A 15,675-nucleotide genomic window follows, 5' to 3' on the forward strand; every position below is an offset into this window, starting at 1 on the left:
GGAGAGCCGATTGTATTTAGAACTCCAAACTGACTGAGGAGAGGAGAGAGGAGGAAATCATAGCCCATTGTGTTGCGCCCTGAAAAAACAGTAAGCTAGTGCAGCTCGATTAGCATCTGAATATGTACGGATTAAATTAGCATGATGAGCGTGGCCATACGGGGAGCGTGTCTGCAGCCGCTCAAAGCCTCCGAGTGGCTAAGGGCGATGGCGAGTGACAGGAAGAAGGAATAGGGAGATGCTGGGGGGTCTGAAAAAAGGGAGCCCACCCCTGGACAAGAGAATTATTAAATGCCCACAAATGGCCCTGGGTGGGCTTTACCTTAAAAGGGTGTGCACCAAGGCTAAAAGAGGGGTTTGGAGATCCTAAGGCAGCTCCTGACAGGGGGGCCCTGGTTACTTGGAGGAACCAAAGAGCGAGCAGTAGGGGGTTGTCATACAGGGCCCACCACTGGCCTTGGGTGGCACACATAATGGCACCGTCTTTTATTTCAAAGGCCGTAATCATAAAAGTCAAGGGAAGTTGGCAGCGGTTACCTGCTGATATTTTGCTCGTTATTTCAGTCACTGGTACACTAACAAGGTTGATTTGACACGAATAAAAGATAAAAGCTGGGATAAAAATGATTATTATGAGGGCTCAGTGACAGATGTGTTGACGGGGGTGAACTACTAACTATACATTGTACTGTTCTCTGCTTGGCTCTGGTTGCCTGCTGTGTTGAGTTGGTGTTTTACTGTATTTTGATGAGAGCTGTTCCGTTGGTGGGCCCCCAACAAAAAAAAAAAATCTTTTTGACATTCAAACTAGCAATTGTTGCCAGGCTAACAAACACCATCGAGCTTGGCTAACTTGCCACGTGTTCATTTGTCTTGCATCAATAATGTCATCTGCTCTTTTGTCCAGTTTTGACACTCTTTCTTCTGTTTCTTACCCACTCACTTGAGACAAAACATTAAGCTCAACCCCCCCCCACTTCTGCTGTTTGAGTCTGTGCACTGTATGCTAACCTATCCTAGCATAGCCTAATCGCTTTCCCTCCATTTGTCGGCAGCACTGACAAATCTCCTATTTGCTCCTGTGTGGTATTAAGAGGCCTGTTATTTCCACAGCCGCACATCCCTCATTCTAAATGGACAGCTTCTCTCAGCACAATGCTAAATTGGTCAATTAAAGCGGCAGTGGGATTGAATTAAGCTCCAGCCTCTGATCTCGCTAAAAAGGAGGGGTCCGGGCTGGAAACGATCACTTAAAGCATGCACCTGACAAACGAGCGGCCCTAATTGATCCAAATGAATCCACGTCAGGGTTTGATGGAATCGTATATGGGCTGCATCTCAGAGCTCAAGAGTTAAAGCCTTCATTTTTCACGCAGATGAGGGGAAGGGCTGCTGGCATTTTACACAGGGGTTAAAACACACTCGTGAGCTCGTCGAGAGCTCATAGCAGTTCAGACACACGCGCAAATTCACACCTGGCAAATGTGGTTGAATACAAATCAGCCTGTATGTTAAGCACCCGCTCTTTTTATTGTTATGGATCCAGACTTGCTTACCTTGACTGTATTAAATGTAGTATTTTATTATATTTTCCCAATAAACCATATGCTCCCACAAACCGTGATAGCTAAATGAGTCACACAGAAAAAAACCCTGTATGCTTTGTAATAAAATGAAACAATTTTATTTGTGAGCTCATAACGGTTACATTAGATAATGCCGCGCACATAAATGAGATACCAAGTAGCGTAGTATGTCTCTGGGGCTGAAAGAGGACCAATAACATGAAGCTGTGTTGATAAACTGCATACTTGAACCTGTCTGGCTCTCCTCCGCAGGTCCCCTTAGATGTGACACACACACACACACGCGCGCGCGCGCGCACACACACACACACTCATACACACACACAGTCACTTCCCAACTTGCAACCTAACGTTTCCTCCCTCTCCCGTGAGACTCCCATGCAGAGCCCCGCGGGCTACACTCCCCCCCTCCCTATTTTCTCCCCCCTCTCTCTCCCACGATACCTGGCGTCTAAACCTCTCTGAGGGAAATCCACCTGCTTTTGATCTCTCCCTCTCTCCTTCCCTCTCTTCTTTTTCCCATCTTTCCCTTTCAGCCTGTCTGTCTGCACCTCGCCTCGGCTAAAGCAGGTGAATTTAAAATGGTGGAGCGCTCTTAGCCCCACGGATGAAAGAGAGCTTTAGACAAAGAACGAGGGGGGGGGGCTTTTTAAAATGAGGAGGCGGCGAATGAAAGGGATAGATAGAGTGAGAGCGGCAGAGACGGAGTGACAGAAAGAAAGGCTCAGGGCTGAATGGATGGAGAGAGGGATGCAGCAGAGGTATGGAAAGAGGGAGAAGAGTGGGGGAAATATATGCAGAGTAGGCCCATTGGGAGGAAGATCATTGGACATACAGAAGCGACGGGCAGTTACAAGCGAGCGGAGAGTGATGAATGAGGGAAGTGAGGGGGAGAAAGAGGTTAAGACAGTTGATAGATAGGACTGAAGGTGAGAGGAAGAAAAGAGGATTCCAGACAGGGTGGGAAAAATCCAAACTTGACATTGGCTGATAAATAGCCACCAGACGGTGAAAGGAAGGAAGTCTGAGAAAAAAATTGCGAGTAAAGATTTAAAAAACAAAGACTACAGTAGGACAGGTATCGACATTTTAATAGATCCTTCTGTATCACAGTCAGTACCGTTTTTCCCTAAATACTTTGCCCTTCTTTTTAATCCTCCCCATACTCTTTATATGTAAACACCTGCTTGTGCTGTGAAAAGCTGGTGACAAAGTAGACAAAGAATGAGCGGAGAGGTTGAGATTTCAATATGAAATTGCTCATCTTAACTCTGATCAGGTCCAAAAAAGTCCAGTCCAGCCCTACATGAAAGCGCACAGTGTCTTAAGCTCGAAGCTTGACCCGAGCCAGATCCACGGCAGCAGTTTTGGGCCAGTCTGATTAAAAACCTGACTTTGCACTGTAAAAACAGGCCTATATCGTGTTACCTTTTATATATTATCAAATAAATATGACAGAGCTCTAATTCAAACACCCCCAAAAGTCCACTTTATATTCCCTGAGACTGGCTCAACCCTTTGAAACCAGAGCAAATTGGCTTGATTTCTTTCAAAAACATGGGCAGAAGGCAAAAAGTAACAACAGAAGAAATGATCCAAAAATTAGCAAGAAATTTGTTAAACATACAAGAAAATTACCTGAAAATTTGCAAAAAAAACCCCCCAAACAAACAAAAACAAAACTGAATGAGTTAAAAAAAACAAGGAAATTACTTGTAAAAAGTGCTTAAAATATTCTAATAATTTTGAATATGTAGTTGTGATAAGTATAGTTTTTCCAGACAGTTTTTTTACGAATAATTTTCTAATCTATTAATTTCTTGTGGTTTATGGAACATTGCTTATCGAGCTGCTCATTTAATTTTTTCACAGCAATTTCTTTCAGGGTTTATAGGTTTAAATATTTGTGAAAGGCATCTGAAAAGAAACCAAAGCAATCCCTTATGTCGGTGCACTCACATACGGAGGAGATGACATTGGAACAGATTTAATAAAATATAATGACCTCTTCTAACCAGTTTATTAGTTTGGTTAACACATACAGTACAAGATATTACTGGTTTAAAGTCAGTAACTCTTTTTTAATAAATTTTACAGCATGACACCACCACCATTCTGTCTTGCTTTCTGCTGTCATGCTTTGTCAAATGAAGCATTGACGCAGTAAGATAAATAATTTAGACTTGGAAAGCAGGTGACCCTGCTAACTTCCTAACCGTCTCCTCTCATCTGTCTCTGTTTTAGCTGCCTCTCCTGTGTAAACGGCTCGTTCCCATGCCACTGGTGCAAGTACCGCCACATGTGCACCCAGAATGCCAACGACTGCTCTTTCCAGGAGGGACGCGTCAACATCTCTGAGGTAAGAGTCGTGCTGAGGACAGTTTCATATTGCTTTAATTTGACAACATTCTTATAGCCCTGATTCAATTTCATGGGTATTCCCCTTGATGTAAGTGTGGGATAAATTCAAAATGTAGCTCAAGAGATTTGATTTTTTTATATAGTTTTGCTGAATGTAATTTTAAAACAAAAGATTTGAGCACGTCTGCAATAGCTCCTCTTGATATAACCTCTTTTTCTCACATATAGTGTGGCAGATCATGCAATGAAAGCCTTTTCTCCCACATGCAATCTCAAATTTTAGCAACATAGGCACAAATTGCACTCAGCCGCACACGCACCTTTACCCTCACACCTTCTGTGGCTTTCGCCTCAGGGTTTCCTCACATCACCCCGCTGTGTGTGTCTGCTGTCTGTATGTGTAATAGCAGCTCTTGGCACAGTGACAACAGCTTGTGTACTGTGCAGCAATAATTCTGTCGTGGCCCATAAGGCCATAAGCAGGCCGGGATGAATGACTGTCTATGGAAATACTGCCTTGTTCTTACATAGCCAAATGCTGCATTAGCATAAAAGCTAATATCAATCGTGCAGAGTGGCGGCCACAGCGGGCAACATGCGAGGCATAACAAGTGTTTGTCAACTGCTGGAGTGTATACGAGGATATTAGTGATGGACACACAGCCATGCAATGTTTTCATTGTGTTTTTTCTTTCGCTCTCTCTTCATAAACACCAGACACAGGCTTGCATATATTAAGAGGCACAGAAAAAATGCACATCTTCTCAATAGACTTATGTATGTAAATCCACTGCACTCCCAGGTGACTGACAGTCATGCCTGTTCTTTATCTAACTGATGCCTCGCACACATAAAAGCACGAATACACACACGCGTACACACAACCCCATGCTATCTCCTTGTGTTTGTGGTCTGACTCTCTGCGTTATCTCTATGCAGATTAAATCCCCCCTCCTTGTTGGCCAGCCTGAATCACCGGCCTTTATTAATTGGTCAACCTTTATCCAATTACTTTCCTCTTTATCTCTTCTCTCAACCGGAGCTGTGTAGAATCCCAAACACTAGCATGCTAAGTCACAGCCGCCATGCCCATCCAAAACAACACACGGGCCCAGCCTTCACGCCTCACGGAGCTAATGTTAGCGGATTAGTGCGCCCATCTGCAAGACATGGGGAGAGCGCTGGCTAGCACACTCTGAGCTGAGAGGGGCCAGAGGGGCAACGGATGGATAAACAGGAAAGGCCTGCAGTGACGAAAGGAAAATCGAAGGAAAGCAGGATGCACAAGTAAACATAAAAACTACATGGTGATATTGATAAACGACAAGAGAAGAGGACTTTTTGATATCAGATAGTGGAAGGTCTGTCCACATGCTGATAAGTTACAGTTTTTGAGGCACGATGATGTAAAAATGTGCTTTTGGTGCAGTATGTTTTGAGTTAGAAGCTTGGTTAAAACCAGGAAGAACAAAAACAGCAGGACAAAGGGAGGGAGAGAAATGGATAACGGAGACATGGAGATTGAGAGAGTGGAAGAGTGAGAGAGGCAGCAGGGAGTGAGAAGGGACAGACAGTCCGGCTGACAGTGGCATGTGGACAGAGAGACCTCTCCTGTCACCTCGTCTGCCCAAGAAACCACCGACCACATGCTCCAGTAGAAAATCCATCATCTGCACTGTCACACACACGCACACACAGGCACACACGGACACACAGCTACTATACTTTGTGTCTTTCATGCACAAAAGTGTAAACATTTTGACAGTGACAAGCACGCGCGCACACACACATACACAGAGTCATTCATCATCCTTCTCCTAGCTGCCATATCCATTAGTTGCGCTCTCAATGCCCCAACAAGTACAGCTCTTCCTGTAGGCTAGACTTATCCTTCTCCTCTAACATCTCTCTCCCTCTCTGCACCCCATCCTTCACCACTTTGATGCTCATTCACCCCATTTATTTTTCATCCTTCTTCTTCACCTTGTGTGTGGATTATATATAGTTAAAGAAGGGAGAAGGAGGACAGAAATGTGCCTCTCTGCCTTAATACCTTATGGTTTTGCCTCTTTATCTGCTGGTAGAGTGGGAATGGGTTGGCATGCCATCAGGGACGTGTGTGTGTGTGTGTGTGTGTGTGTGTGTGTGTGTGTGTGTGTGTGTGCATGTGCGTGTGTGTGCGTGCACGTGCGTGTGCATGCGTGTGTGTGCTCACACCCTTAATTTAGACCTCAAACGATCCTTTTTGCCGTGCTGTAGCTTAACTCTGAATACAAATAGCAGTGTTTAACATAAGAGTGAAATGGTCTCTCCTGATAGCCGACACTCACTCAGACCTTTGCTGCTCCCTGCTGCAAAAGAACACAGTAGACAGGATTAAATAAGACTCATGTTCAGACCGCGATCAAAGGCCAGATAGAAGTTTTCACACAGGGTTGAGAGGTGGCTGCTCCTCACGTCTGGCTGTGTGGTCTGAGCAGTGTTGTGTCGTGCAGACGGGAGAGCAAAGAGAAAATATTGGACCAGCTGGTCTGAGTCCTCATGTATTGGGACCAAGACCAAAGTTAAAGGGATAGTTTGGATTTTTTTAAAGTGGGGTTATATGGGGTTCTTATCCATATTCAGTGTATTACATACATTAGATGTCAGTCAGCACACTCTCGGTTTGAAGAAGCAAGCTGAAGTCTAGTCTGGAAACCTAGCAACGTACTACTTTGGAGGAGTCATCAACAACACATATTTTTAGCCACCTCAAAAAAAAAAAAAGTCATCGCTTCAAGTGGATGCTATGTTGAGTGTATTTTCACTACTTAACCTTTCTGTCAGACAGTCTGTTCAAACAGAGAAGCTGTTAACAGCTCCATTTCCCCATCTATGCTCATGTCAAAGCCACCAGACTCCATCGAGAGAAACAGTCATTTTAGCTCACTGAACACAGGAGTCGCTCGTCTGCCGCTACCTTGATTATTTAGTTAGTTTGTGTTATTGTGTGACTTTGGTGAATCCAAAGTAACCTTTTCAAATACACAATAACACAAACAAACTAACTGTTTGAAGCATGAGTAGACCAGCAGCTCCTGTGTTCAGCAATGTTTAATCACTATTTTTCTCAGTGAAATGTGGCTTTGAAGAGAATGATTTAATAGCTTTATTTTCAATTTCGATATAATAGCTTTATTTTTGTTTTTTTTAAGGTGGGACTTTTTTTAGGTGGCTAAAAGTATTTTTTTGCTCACCCCTCCACGGCAATAGATTCTCCAATCTGGCTGACTGACATCTTCTGTTTCTATATACTGTCAGCGGATACCACCCCATTTTAAAAAAATTGGATCTATCTCTTAAACAGCTGAACTTTGCATTTGTGAAGTTTCCTTTTTTATACTAAGATGATCAACTCTCTCTCTTCCATTTCTTTACTACCTTGAAAAATTAAAACCTTAAATATGAATAGTTATAACTATACTATAATAATAAAAATCAGTAAACACCAGTGTCCTCATTCTGAATATAAAACATGTGACAGTTGAACATCAAATGTTCCTCCGCTTTATTCTTCATTTTTTCCTCTTCAAATGTTTTCACTCTCATCTCCGTCGGTATCTGAATCTTGTGTTACCATGGCAACCCAGAGGATCGGTGTGTTACCGACAAGGACTTTTTTCTTTTTTTTTTCCCCCCTCCCTGCTTTATTTTCTGTTCTCCCTCTCGCACAACCAGTGCAGCCTCATCCATCTTTAATTTGTTTGACCAACTTACATCATATCGAATATGTTTCATTAGGCAACAAAAAAAAGTCGGTTAAAAGAAATAAAATCCAACAAAAAATGTATTAAACAAGCCAACCAAGGAGTGAAAGTATTGTCTGTTTTTGTGAACAGACTGTGTCAAGATAGAGAGGAAATAGAGGGAAAGAAATGGGTAGACAGAGGAAGCGGGGAGGAAATAAATATAATGAGTGACATTTGCAAATCAAATATGCATGAATCAACAATGCCTCCAATGGCACAACAAACAAATTCTCGAATTAAGGAGCGACCGGGCGTAAAATTGCAGGAGAGGAGTAAGAGTTACTTTATAATAAAAACAAAAAAAGCTGGTGAGAGAGGAAGACGGAAAGCATGTCCTCTTGCTGTGTTGTTCCTTTATTCATGTAGTATATCTGCTCCTCTGATCCTCTGTTTTCTTTTCTTTTTGAACTTGCTTGATTGCCATTTTCATCCTATTTTTCTCCACTTCTTTCTCTTCCTGCTCTCCCTCCTTTCTCCTTGCACACCCCTGAAGAGAAAATGCTATTCTGAGCCAAAGCCTTGATGAGTGCCAGGCAAGGTTCGGGGTGGTTGGGCTCAGCTATGTTAAGACATGCTTACGTGTTTGTTTTGCTGCAGAGCAAAGGCTCAGTCTCACTCGAGCAATCAAGGCAGCGGTTCACTTGATTGAGATTTGTGGGTACAGCGCCTTCCTTAACTCCTTGGCTGTCACATTTCCCAATTTTATTTCTCTCTTTCTCTGCTCCACTCTTTTATTCGTCATTTTGAGTTTCAACTTAACATACAACAGACGTACTTTTAAACAGTGCTGGTATTGTTTAGGTTGGGTTTAGGGCAGAACTGAGGAAAAATCTGTGATGATTTGTATGATTTGATGATTTTGTAAGTGATGGGCATCACTTACAAAATCTAAAAAAATCTTCCAAATTTGGTTGAGTGGTTTAGATTTACTTCCAAACTTCACTTTCTGTCAGGATGCAGCCATTATAAACAGTATGATGCCTTGCAATTCATTTTTGATGTAATCCAGATGGCATGTTGTGTCCTTACATCTATTAAGTCACAGTAGCTTTCTCATCAGTTGGGGGTTTTCCATTGGTACTCTTGGCCATACCAAATCAAACAATACTGTTTTGATTTGCATCAGGTTTGCACCAGAGATAGACCATTTCTGCCCGACCGCCTTCAAGCGGGTTGAGGTGTCATCAGATGGGCTTCTTTATCATTCAGGAATGATTACTATGTAACTATAACAACAGCCTGGCTACCGACAACAGTTGCAAAGTGCTATAGTAAAGCGCTAAGCAAGGCACTGCTTTTATATGTCATCCACTTAAGAAAAACGTATCATCAATTAGGTCCCACCTGCTGGGCTGAGCTGATGCCAGGGCCCCAGGAAGTGTGCTGGGCTTTGAAGCCAGTTGTTGTAATAGCCAAAAACTGGAATTACAACTCCTGAGTCTGTCACGTGATGCCATTGGGCCCAAAAAGACTTTCTCCCACAGACTTACATTGGGCAAAAGATGTCTGTAAATCAATGGATGCATTTTTTGAGCATCACAATCCCTACAAAATGATTAATTTTACTTCATGCACCTTCATAGGAAAAACAAGGTCCTGCTTCCAACGCTAGGTCTCTTAATACACCCACGAGTTAAACCAAGTCAGGCCTAGTCACCACATGTGTATGCAAAAGGGCTAAGTGTCTTCCACTTCTGTGCACTGTGGAATGTGCAGCTCCTGTGATGAATTTTTCACTCTTTTACAAAATCAACACCTTCCACTCCTTGACCTCCTCCTGTCCCTTCTTTGCATGCATCTTTCTCTTCCTCCTACCTGTGTGGTTGTGTGCATGAAACCTTTTAAAGAAATAGTTTTACATTTGGGGAAATACACATATTTGCTTTCCTGTCCAGGGTCATGGATATGATGTGTTAATTAGTGAGCTTCAGAGGCACGTAAAGGTGGATTTTGATACCTTGAACAGACCCAGGTAACAGTTTCCTCCTGTCTACAGTCTTTGTGCTAAACTAAACCTACAGGTCTCTTGCTGTAGCTTCATATTCACCCCACAGATATGAAAGTGGTATCAGCCTTCTTATCTAACTTTTTGGCAAGAAAGCAAATAATGTTGGACTATGCCTTTCTTAATACACTGAAAATGAATACAAACTGAAGGCACGCAGTACAGAGAAGCATGTGCGTGATCAAAGTGTGACTGCAGTTGTGCTCACGTATTCACACATAAGCTCTGCTGTCTGTTGCCAATTACACAGATGTAATGTTAGCATATGACGCATCATCCCTAGACGCTGCGTTAATAAGAGAGACTCGATATAGGCTGCACTTGGAGCAAAGCATAACAATACACATGAATATATTTTCTCAAGTGCTGTCTCTCTCTCACACCCTTAACCAAGCACATACACTTATAGCACACAGCCTACCCACACATTCTTAAACAGTCACAGAAACACATGCTCACTCTCTGCCTTTCTCCCCCCGTCACACACACACACACACACACACATTCGCACAGACTTACATATGCACACACATGCGCGCACACATACACATGCACAAAAGCACGCACACACACTCTCCATGGCTGAAAGGGTTATTTGTGATGGAGGTGTGAAGGCCCTAGACCGTGACATTCTGGCACACTGTGTTTACCCTGGCTGGTACTCAGACACTGAGCAGAACATACACACACACACACACACACACACACACACACACACACACACACACACACACACACACACACACACTCCAAAAGAAGGACATCCCACAGACTGTAGGGCCAAGGCCGCTTGAGGGGCCTCGCTGTGTGCATGGATATACGTGTGTGTTTGCCCATACTGCTTTAGCGTGTGTGTGACTGTCACTGGTTCTTATCAGGACGAAGCACAACCAGCAGCACGGGGCCGCAGGGGGCATGTGGAGGAGGGGGGAGGTTGGTGAGGGGGAGTGGTTGAATAATATCTATCCTTTCCTTTTTCCACTCTTCCTTCTCTTCTTCCTGGTGTCTTTATCAGTTACCAATATCTCCTTTTCTCATCCTACCCCCTCTCCTCTTCCTACGCCATGGCTTCACCCAGATCATGTTTGGGTAGGTCTGTCGCCTTTTTCTGCCCACTGTCACAATCTGCAGACTCCACTCTCGTCCATCTGGCCCTCCCTCCTCCACCATCTCTCAGTAACTCAGTAATTTTTAGTCCTTTTCATCTCACTCATGGTTCATGCGGATCCTTAAAAAGTCTCAAAAGGTATTGAATTCATTAATCTAAAAATAAGGCCTAAATTTGTGCTAAAATTTCTTTAACCAATCTTTCAAAATTCTTGAAAATGCTTAGACATCGGAAGTATGATTTTCTTTCTTTTTTATATATGTTATTTAACAAATGCCCTGTGCATTAACTGCACCAATTTATTAAATTTGTTTTGCTACAATAAAAAAAAGTGGCATTAGAAAAAAGTCTTTAAAAGTCTTAAATCTAACTTGCCTTCAGCTAAAGGAACCCTGGTCTTACTAGCAAAGTGCAAATCAGTTAGCTCTTAGCTGGACACACATGTGTTTCTGCCTGATATTAAGAGAGGTTGTGCCCCAAGCCATATTTAATAAAAAATAAACAATGCTGGAAGAGGGAACATATGAATGAGAAAATGGGTGGAGGTAGGATGCAGTATCTCTCAGGCAGTTCTCTGAAACAATGCGGTCTTTCCTGTGCTTCATTTGTTATATAAAGACAAACCAAAGATGGACAGAGGTGCTGTAATTGAGACCAGATGTAAACAGAGATAGAAGAGAAGGAAGAAAAAGTCAAGGAAGAAACAAAGAGAAGGGCAGGGAGGCGAGGAGAGAAGTCTGGCAGTAACAAGCTGCAGATTACATTCAGAGTGACGCAGTTTATTTTCCAAATGCAACCCTCGGTTGAAGGGAGAGAGAAGGAGAAATTGAAGGAACATGTAGAGGAAGTGGAGGCGACAGGGTGAAGTAACCACATGCTTTCTTTGCCAGATGGATCTTAGTGGGGCCGGGATCGCCCAGCGTTTAACCCTTGGTTTGGTTGCAGCAGAGCTCCCGTAGCTGTTCAGACTGCTTCTGACAATCCTCCCCGTTTTCGTAGGCTTTCTCAGGAAACTTTTCCAAGAGTCAATAATCATGTTTCCACCTCGGGGAAATCAGAGTGAGATTGTATCAGGTGTTTTGGCAAACTCTCTTGTACAATCCTCTAATTTGTTAATGGAGAACAATGAGGTGAATTGAGGGAGTGTTTTTTTTTAGTCGTGGTAATGTAATTCAGCCCCTCAGTCACGCTGTACTCCTGCGTGTGTGCTTCCCACACGATCATACTGTTTGTATCAGGGAGCGGAAATCGCAGGAGAGATGTGGATTTTGTCCCTAGATGCAGTTGTCGTGCACATACACACACAGATGTGTTTGCAGGCTAACACACATGCACAGTCTGTCACATATGCATGCAGCTGTTTCATCTCTCTTTCTCTCGCTGGCTATTTTTAGCCTCATCGTCCCACAGCTTATCTTCCTTTTTTCCCCCTCTCCTCCAGCTCTTCCTTATGTTTTTTCAGAAGCTTTCCTTAAAATTCCCTCTCTTACTGTTGAAACCTCTTCACATTGTGCATCAATTCCTCCCCAACAGAAGGCAGGGAGGGTGGGTCGCCCTGGCTGGGAGACACTGTGGAGAGAGCAGTCTGTTATACCCTAAGAAGAGTGCTTAGTGGACAACTACACAAGGACGGCAGAGTTATATTTATGGGAGAGGGTGGAGTTTAGAAAATGCAGCTTGCTTTACATTTATGCAGATTTGAAGGACACTTTTTTGGTTTAATTGGTCAAAGAGTGTTAATCCTTAAATGACATTGAGAAAATATGAAGCAGTTGAGCTTAGTGCTGGCAAACTTAAAGGAGCAGTGCGTAAGTTTTAGGGGGATATGTTGGAAGAAATGGAAATATGATACAATTGTTACATTTTTATGTTAAAAATCACCTAAAAATAAGATTTTTTTGTTTTCCTTAACTTAGAGTCAGTTGTTTATATCTACATAGAGAGTGGCCTGTAGTTTATAGAGATTGACATGTTGCACTGCCATGTTTCTACAGTAGCCCAGAACGGACAAACCAAACACTGGCTTCAGATATGGCCATTCTCATATTTGCGACGGCCACTCTAGTAAGATACCCAACTGCGATGAGCGGCACCATAATTGCACTTTTTGTAACGAGAAACTGCTTTCAGTGTTCTAGTGTTTTAGTTCAGTGTTTCTAGCGGTTTACATCAACGGATCCTCCTGACCATCTGGATCTTTAGTTGATGGAGAAAAAAGGTGACTTCACATTAGCATGAAACGACACTGTAACGGTTTAATTTAACACTAACTGCTAAAGACAACATCAACACTTCCAGCCAGAGACATGCCAGGTGCTTCAAAATAAAAGCACCATTGCTGCTGCTTTGATCTATTTAATTATAACAGTACTTTAATTTTATTATGACAGCAGCTACTTGATTTATTTTTTTGTAGTTCATGTAAAAATTTTGTGTTTTAGTCATCTATAGTAGTTTAGAGGAGATTTCAAAATATGGACATATCTATATGGTCTATAGTGATATAGCTAAAAAATAATGCGATATTTTATTGTAACCATATCGCCCAGCCTTACATGAGCTTGATGAATTAGCTAACAAGAAACAAATATTCACACAAATGCACGCGCACAGGAATATGATGACATGATAGATGCATTATGCACTAGGCCCATGCACAAGTCAAATGTTTGTGTCTGTGCACGCTTGTGTGTGTGTGTGTGTGCGTGTGTGTGTGTGTGTGTGTGTGTGTGTGTGTGTGTCAATGTGTCAATGACAGGTCTCTGCGGTTTAATTATTCAGGCTGTATTAAATCTTCATTTCCGCAGCCCTCACAGTCAGCCCAGCTAATGGTGAACACAGATGAATATTGCATTCTCACCATCAACCCTCGTGTGTGTCAGAGAGAGGAAGAGATAAATGCAGCGTCACTGAGAGAAAGAGATGATGGCAGTTGGAGACAAATGAATAACACTGCAAAGTGAGTAGAAGGAAAAACAAACTCGGAAGTGCAGGCAGAGCTGAGGAGAGTGAGTGTGATTGAGAAACAGGGACCGCCTGCTGGGATGGAAAGGCTGGAGAGAAAGAGAGAGGGGGAGAAAAAAAAAACCTGTAGCGTGCTGCGCCATCCAATCTCACAAGAGCAGCTAACTGTCTCTGTTGTGTGGAGCTTTTCACAGTGTTGTTTCAGCAAAGTGGTCTGCACTGATTTTTATTCTATCCTCCATTTAACTGACACAATTGCCTTCCTGTGGAAACCCAAGATGGCCAGAGACATACAAGCTTTGGTGACATGGAGATGGACCCGGGTGCCAGTAGAGCGTTCAGTATCACTAAGTTTTTGAGTATGTATTTAATGCCTTAAAGACCAGAAAATGGGCTAATTTTCCCCACCACATAAAGATTTCACATTATTTTCAAATACAAAGCACCTCACAGATCCAGAAAAAAGTAATTTTTAATTTGTTAGGTGCTATTTTCCCTCTGGTGGCTGACAGCATAATTGTTCCCATAGACGACACACCGAAGCTGAGGCGTTCACTTGCTTTTTCTCTGCCAAACTGAGTTAAAGATGAAAATGGGCAAAAGCGATGAATTATATGGTGTCGCTGTGGAGAAAAAAAAGCCTGGCAGTAGCAAGAGTTTTATTCACTGGTATTGTGTTACACAACTTGTTCTTTGAGTAAATTGTGACACATAATTTTATGCTGCTAATTTATGTATCATAGCTTTGCTGAGGCACATCCAGCCAAAAGTAGGTTGTTTAGTAACAGGCAGCTACTGAAAAAGACTAGGAAGTGTGAATAAGGCAATATGCTCTCAGCACAGTGGGATAGACTGTGGCTCAGGTCATGTTTGTGACCTGGTGAAACAGAAACTTCTGTTCTGTTTGTTTTCTTAGTGGCACAAATCTGTGTTTTTGTGCTTGTTCATCTGGTTGCTTTTTCTGAAGGAATACTGCAGATAAATAGTTAACTACGTCTAACTAGCTACATAAAAAAATGACTGTCTGCACATTGTTGAATTGCAAATTGTCAGTAAATGTTTCCACTCTTGAAGACAAATATTTTAAAACATGGGGATTAAAAAAAAGTAAATTGTGTACCAATAATTGCAGAGAGTTGATTGTCAAGCAAATTGGCATACTAAATGCGAGTTTGGACCATAGACTTATGGAAATAATGGAATTTGCTGCCATGATGTCAGTCATTGGTTTGTGGACTCCTGTTTTGAAGCCTCGGGTCATATTTTGATGGTTTGGATTGGGTGCATCTGACTCATAGATGGTAGCCATGCTTCGCAGGCAGCCTGTCTCTCAAGTGGCCATGCCCTCGGTTATGCATGACTTAAAGCCTTAACAAAAATTAAACGGGGGAGTTACCAGACTGTAAACAAGTTCATTTCTGCTGTGGAATTGGACATGTTGTGCCTGAGAGCTCACATCGTAGAGCAGGCGCCCGTCTACAAAGGCTATGTACTTAATGCAGCAGCTGCAGGTTCGATTCCAACCTCAGCCATTTGCTGCATGTCATTCCCTCTCTCTTCCCCTTTTATGCTATAACTGCCCTGTCAATGATGGGCAAAAAAAGGGGGGCATTTTAACATGGGTGTCTTTGGGAAGTGGGAATTGACTCGCTCTCAGAGCCAGCCTCTAGTGGACATTAGATGAACTGCAGTTTTTAGCACTTCTGATTTGGCTTCATATGTCAGCCCCAGAGGTTGCTGGTTGCTTTAGAGCATTTTGTTCTGTATGTCCACCTCTTTTTGATGACAACAGAAAAAAGACAGTTTTGGTGTACTTTAGTGCTGAAATACTGTGTGCCAAGAACAGCCATCGGCAGCAGACAG

General features: G+C 42.7%; 1 protein-coding gene across 20 annotated transcripts in view; it reads left to right on the top strand.

The window, feature by feature from the left end:
* plxna1b (plexin A1b) overlaps positions 1-15,675 on the top strand; it is a 284,396-nt gene that overhangs the window by 185,348 nt on the left and 83,373 nt on the right. For all 20 annotated transcript variants that reach the window (XM_088085695.1, XM_088085701.1, XM_088085692.1 and 17 more), the window contains one exon: positions 3,831-3,945. In XM_088085695.1, coding sequence (XP_087941821.1) covers positions 3,831-3,945 — 115 coding nt within the window. The remainder of the gene's footprint in view (positions 1-3,830; positions 3,946-15,675) is intronic.

This window comes from Plectropomus leopardus, chromosome 2 (assembly GCF_026936395.1).
Source record: "Plectropomus leopardus strain MGB_pleo_1.0 chromosome 2, ASM2693639v1, whole genome shotgun sequence".
Classification (NCBI taxonomy): domain Eukaryota; kingdom Metazoa; phylum Chordata; class Actinopteri; order Perciformes; family Serranidae; genus Plectropomus; species Plectropomus leopardus.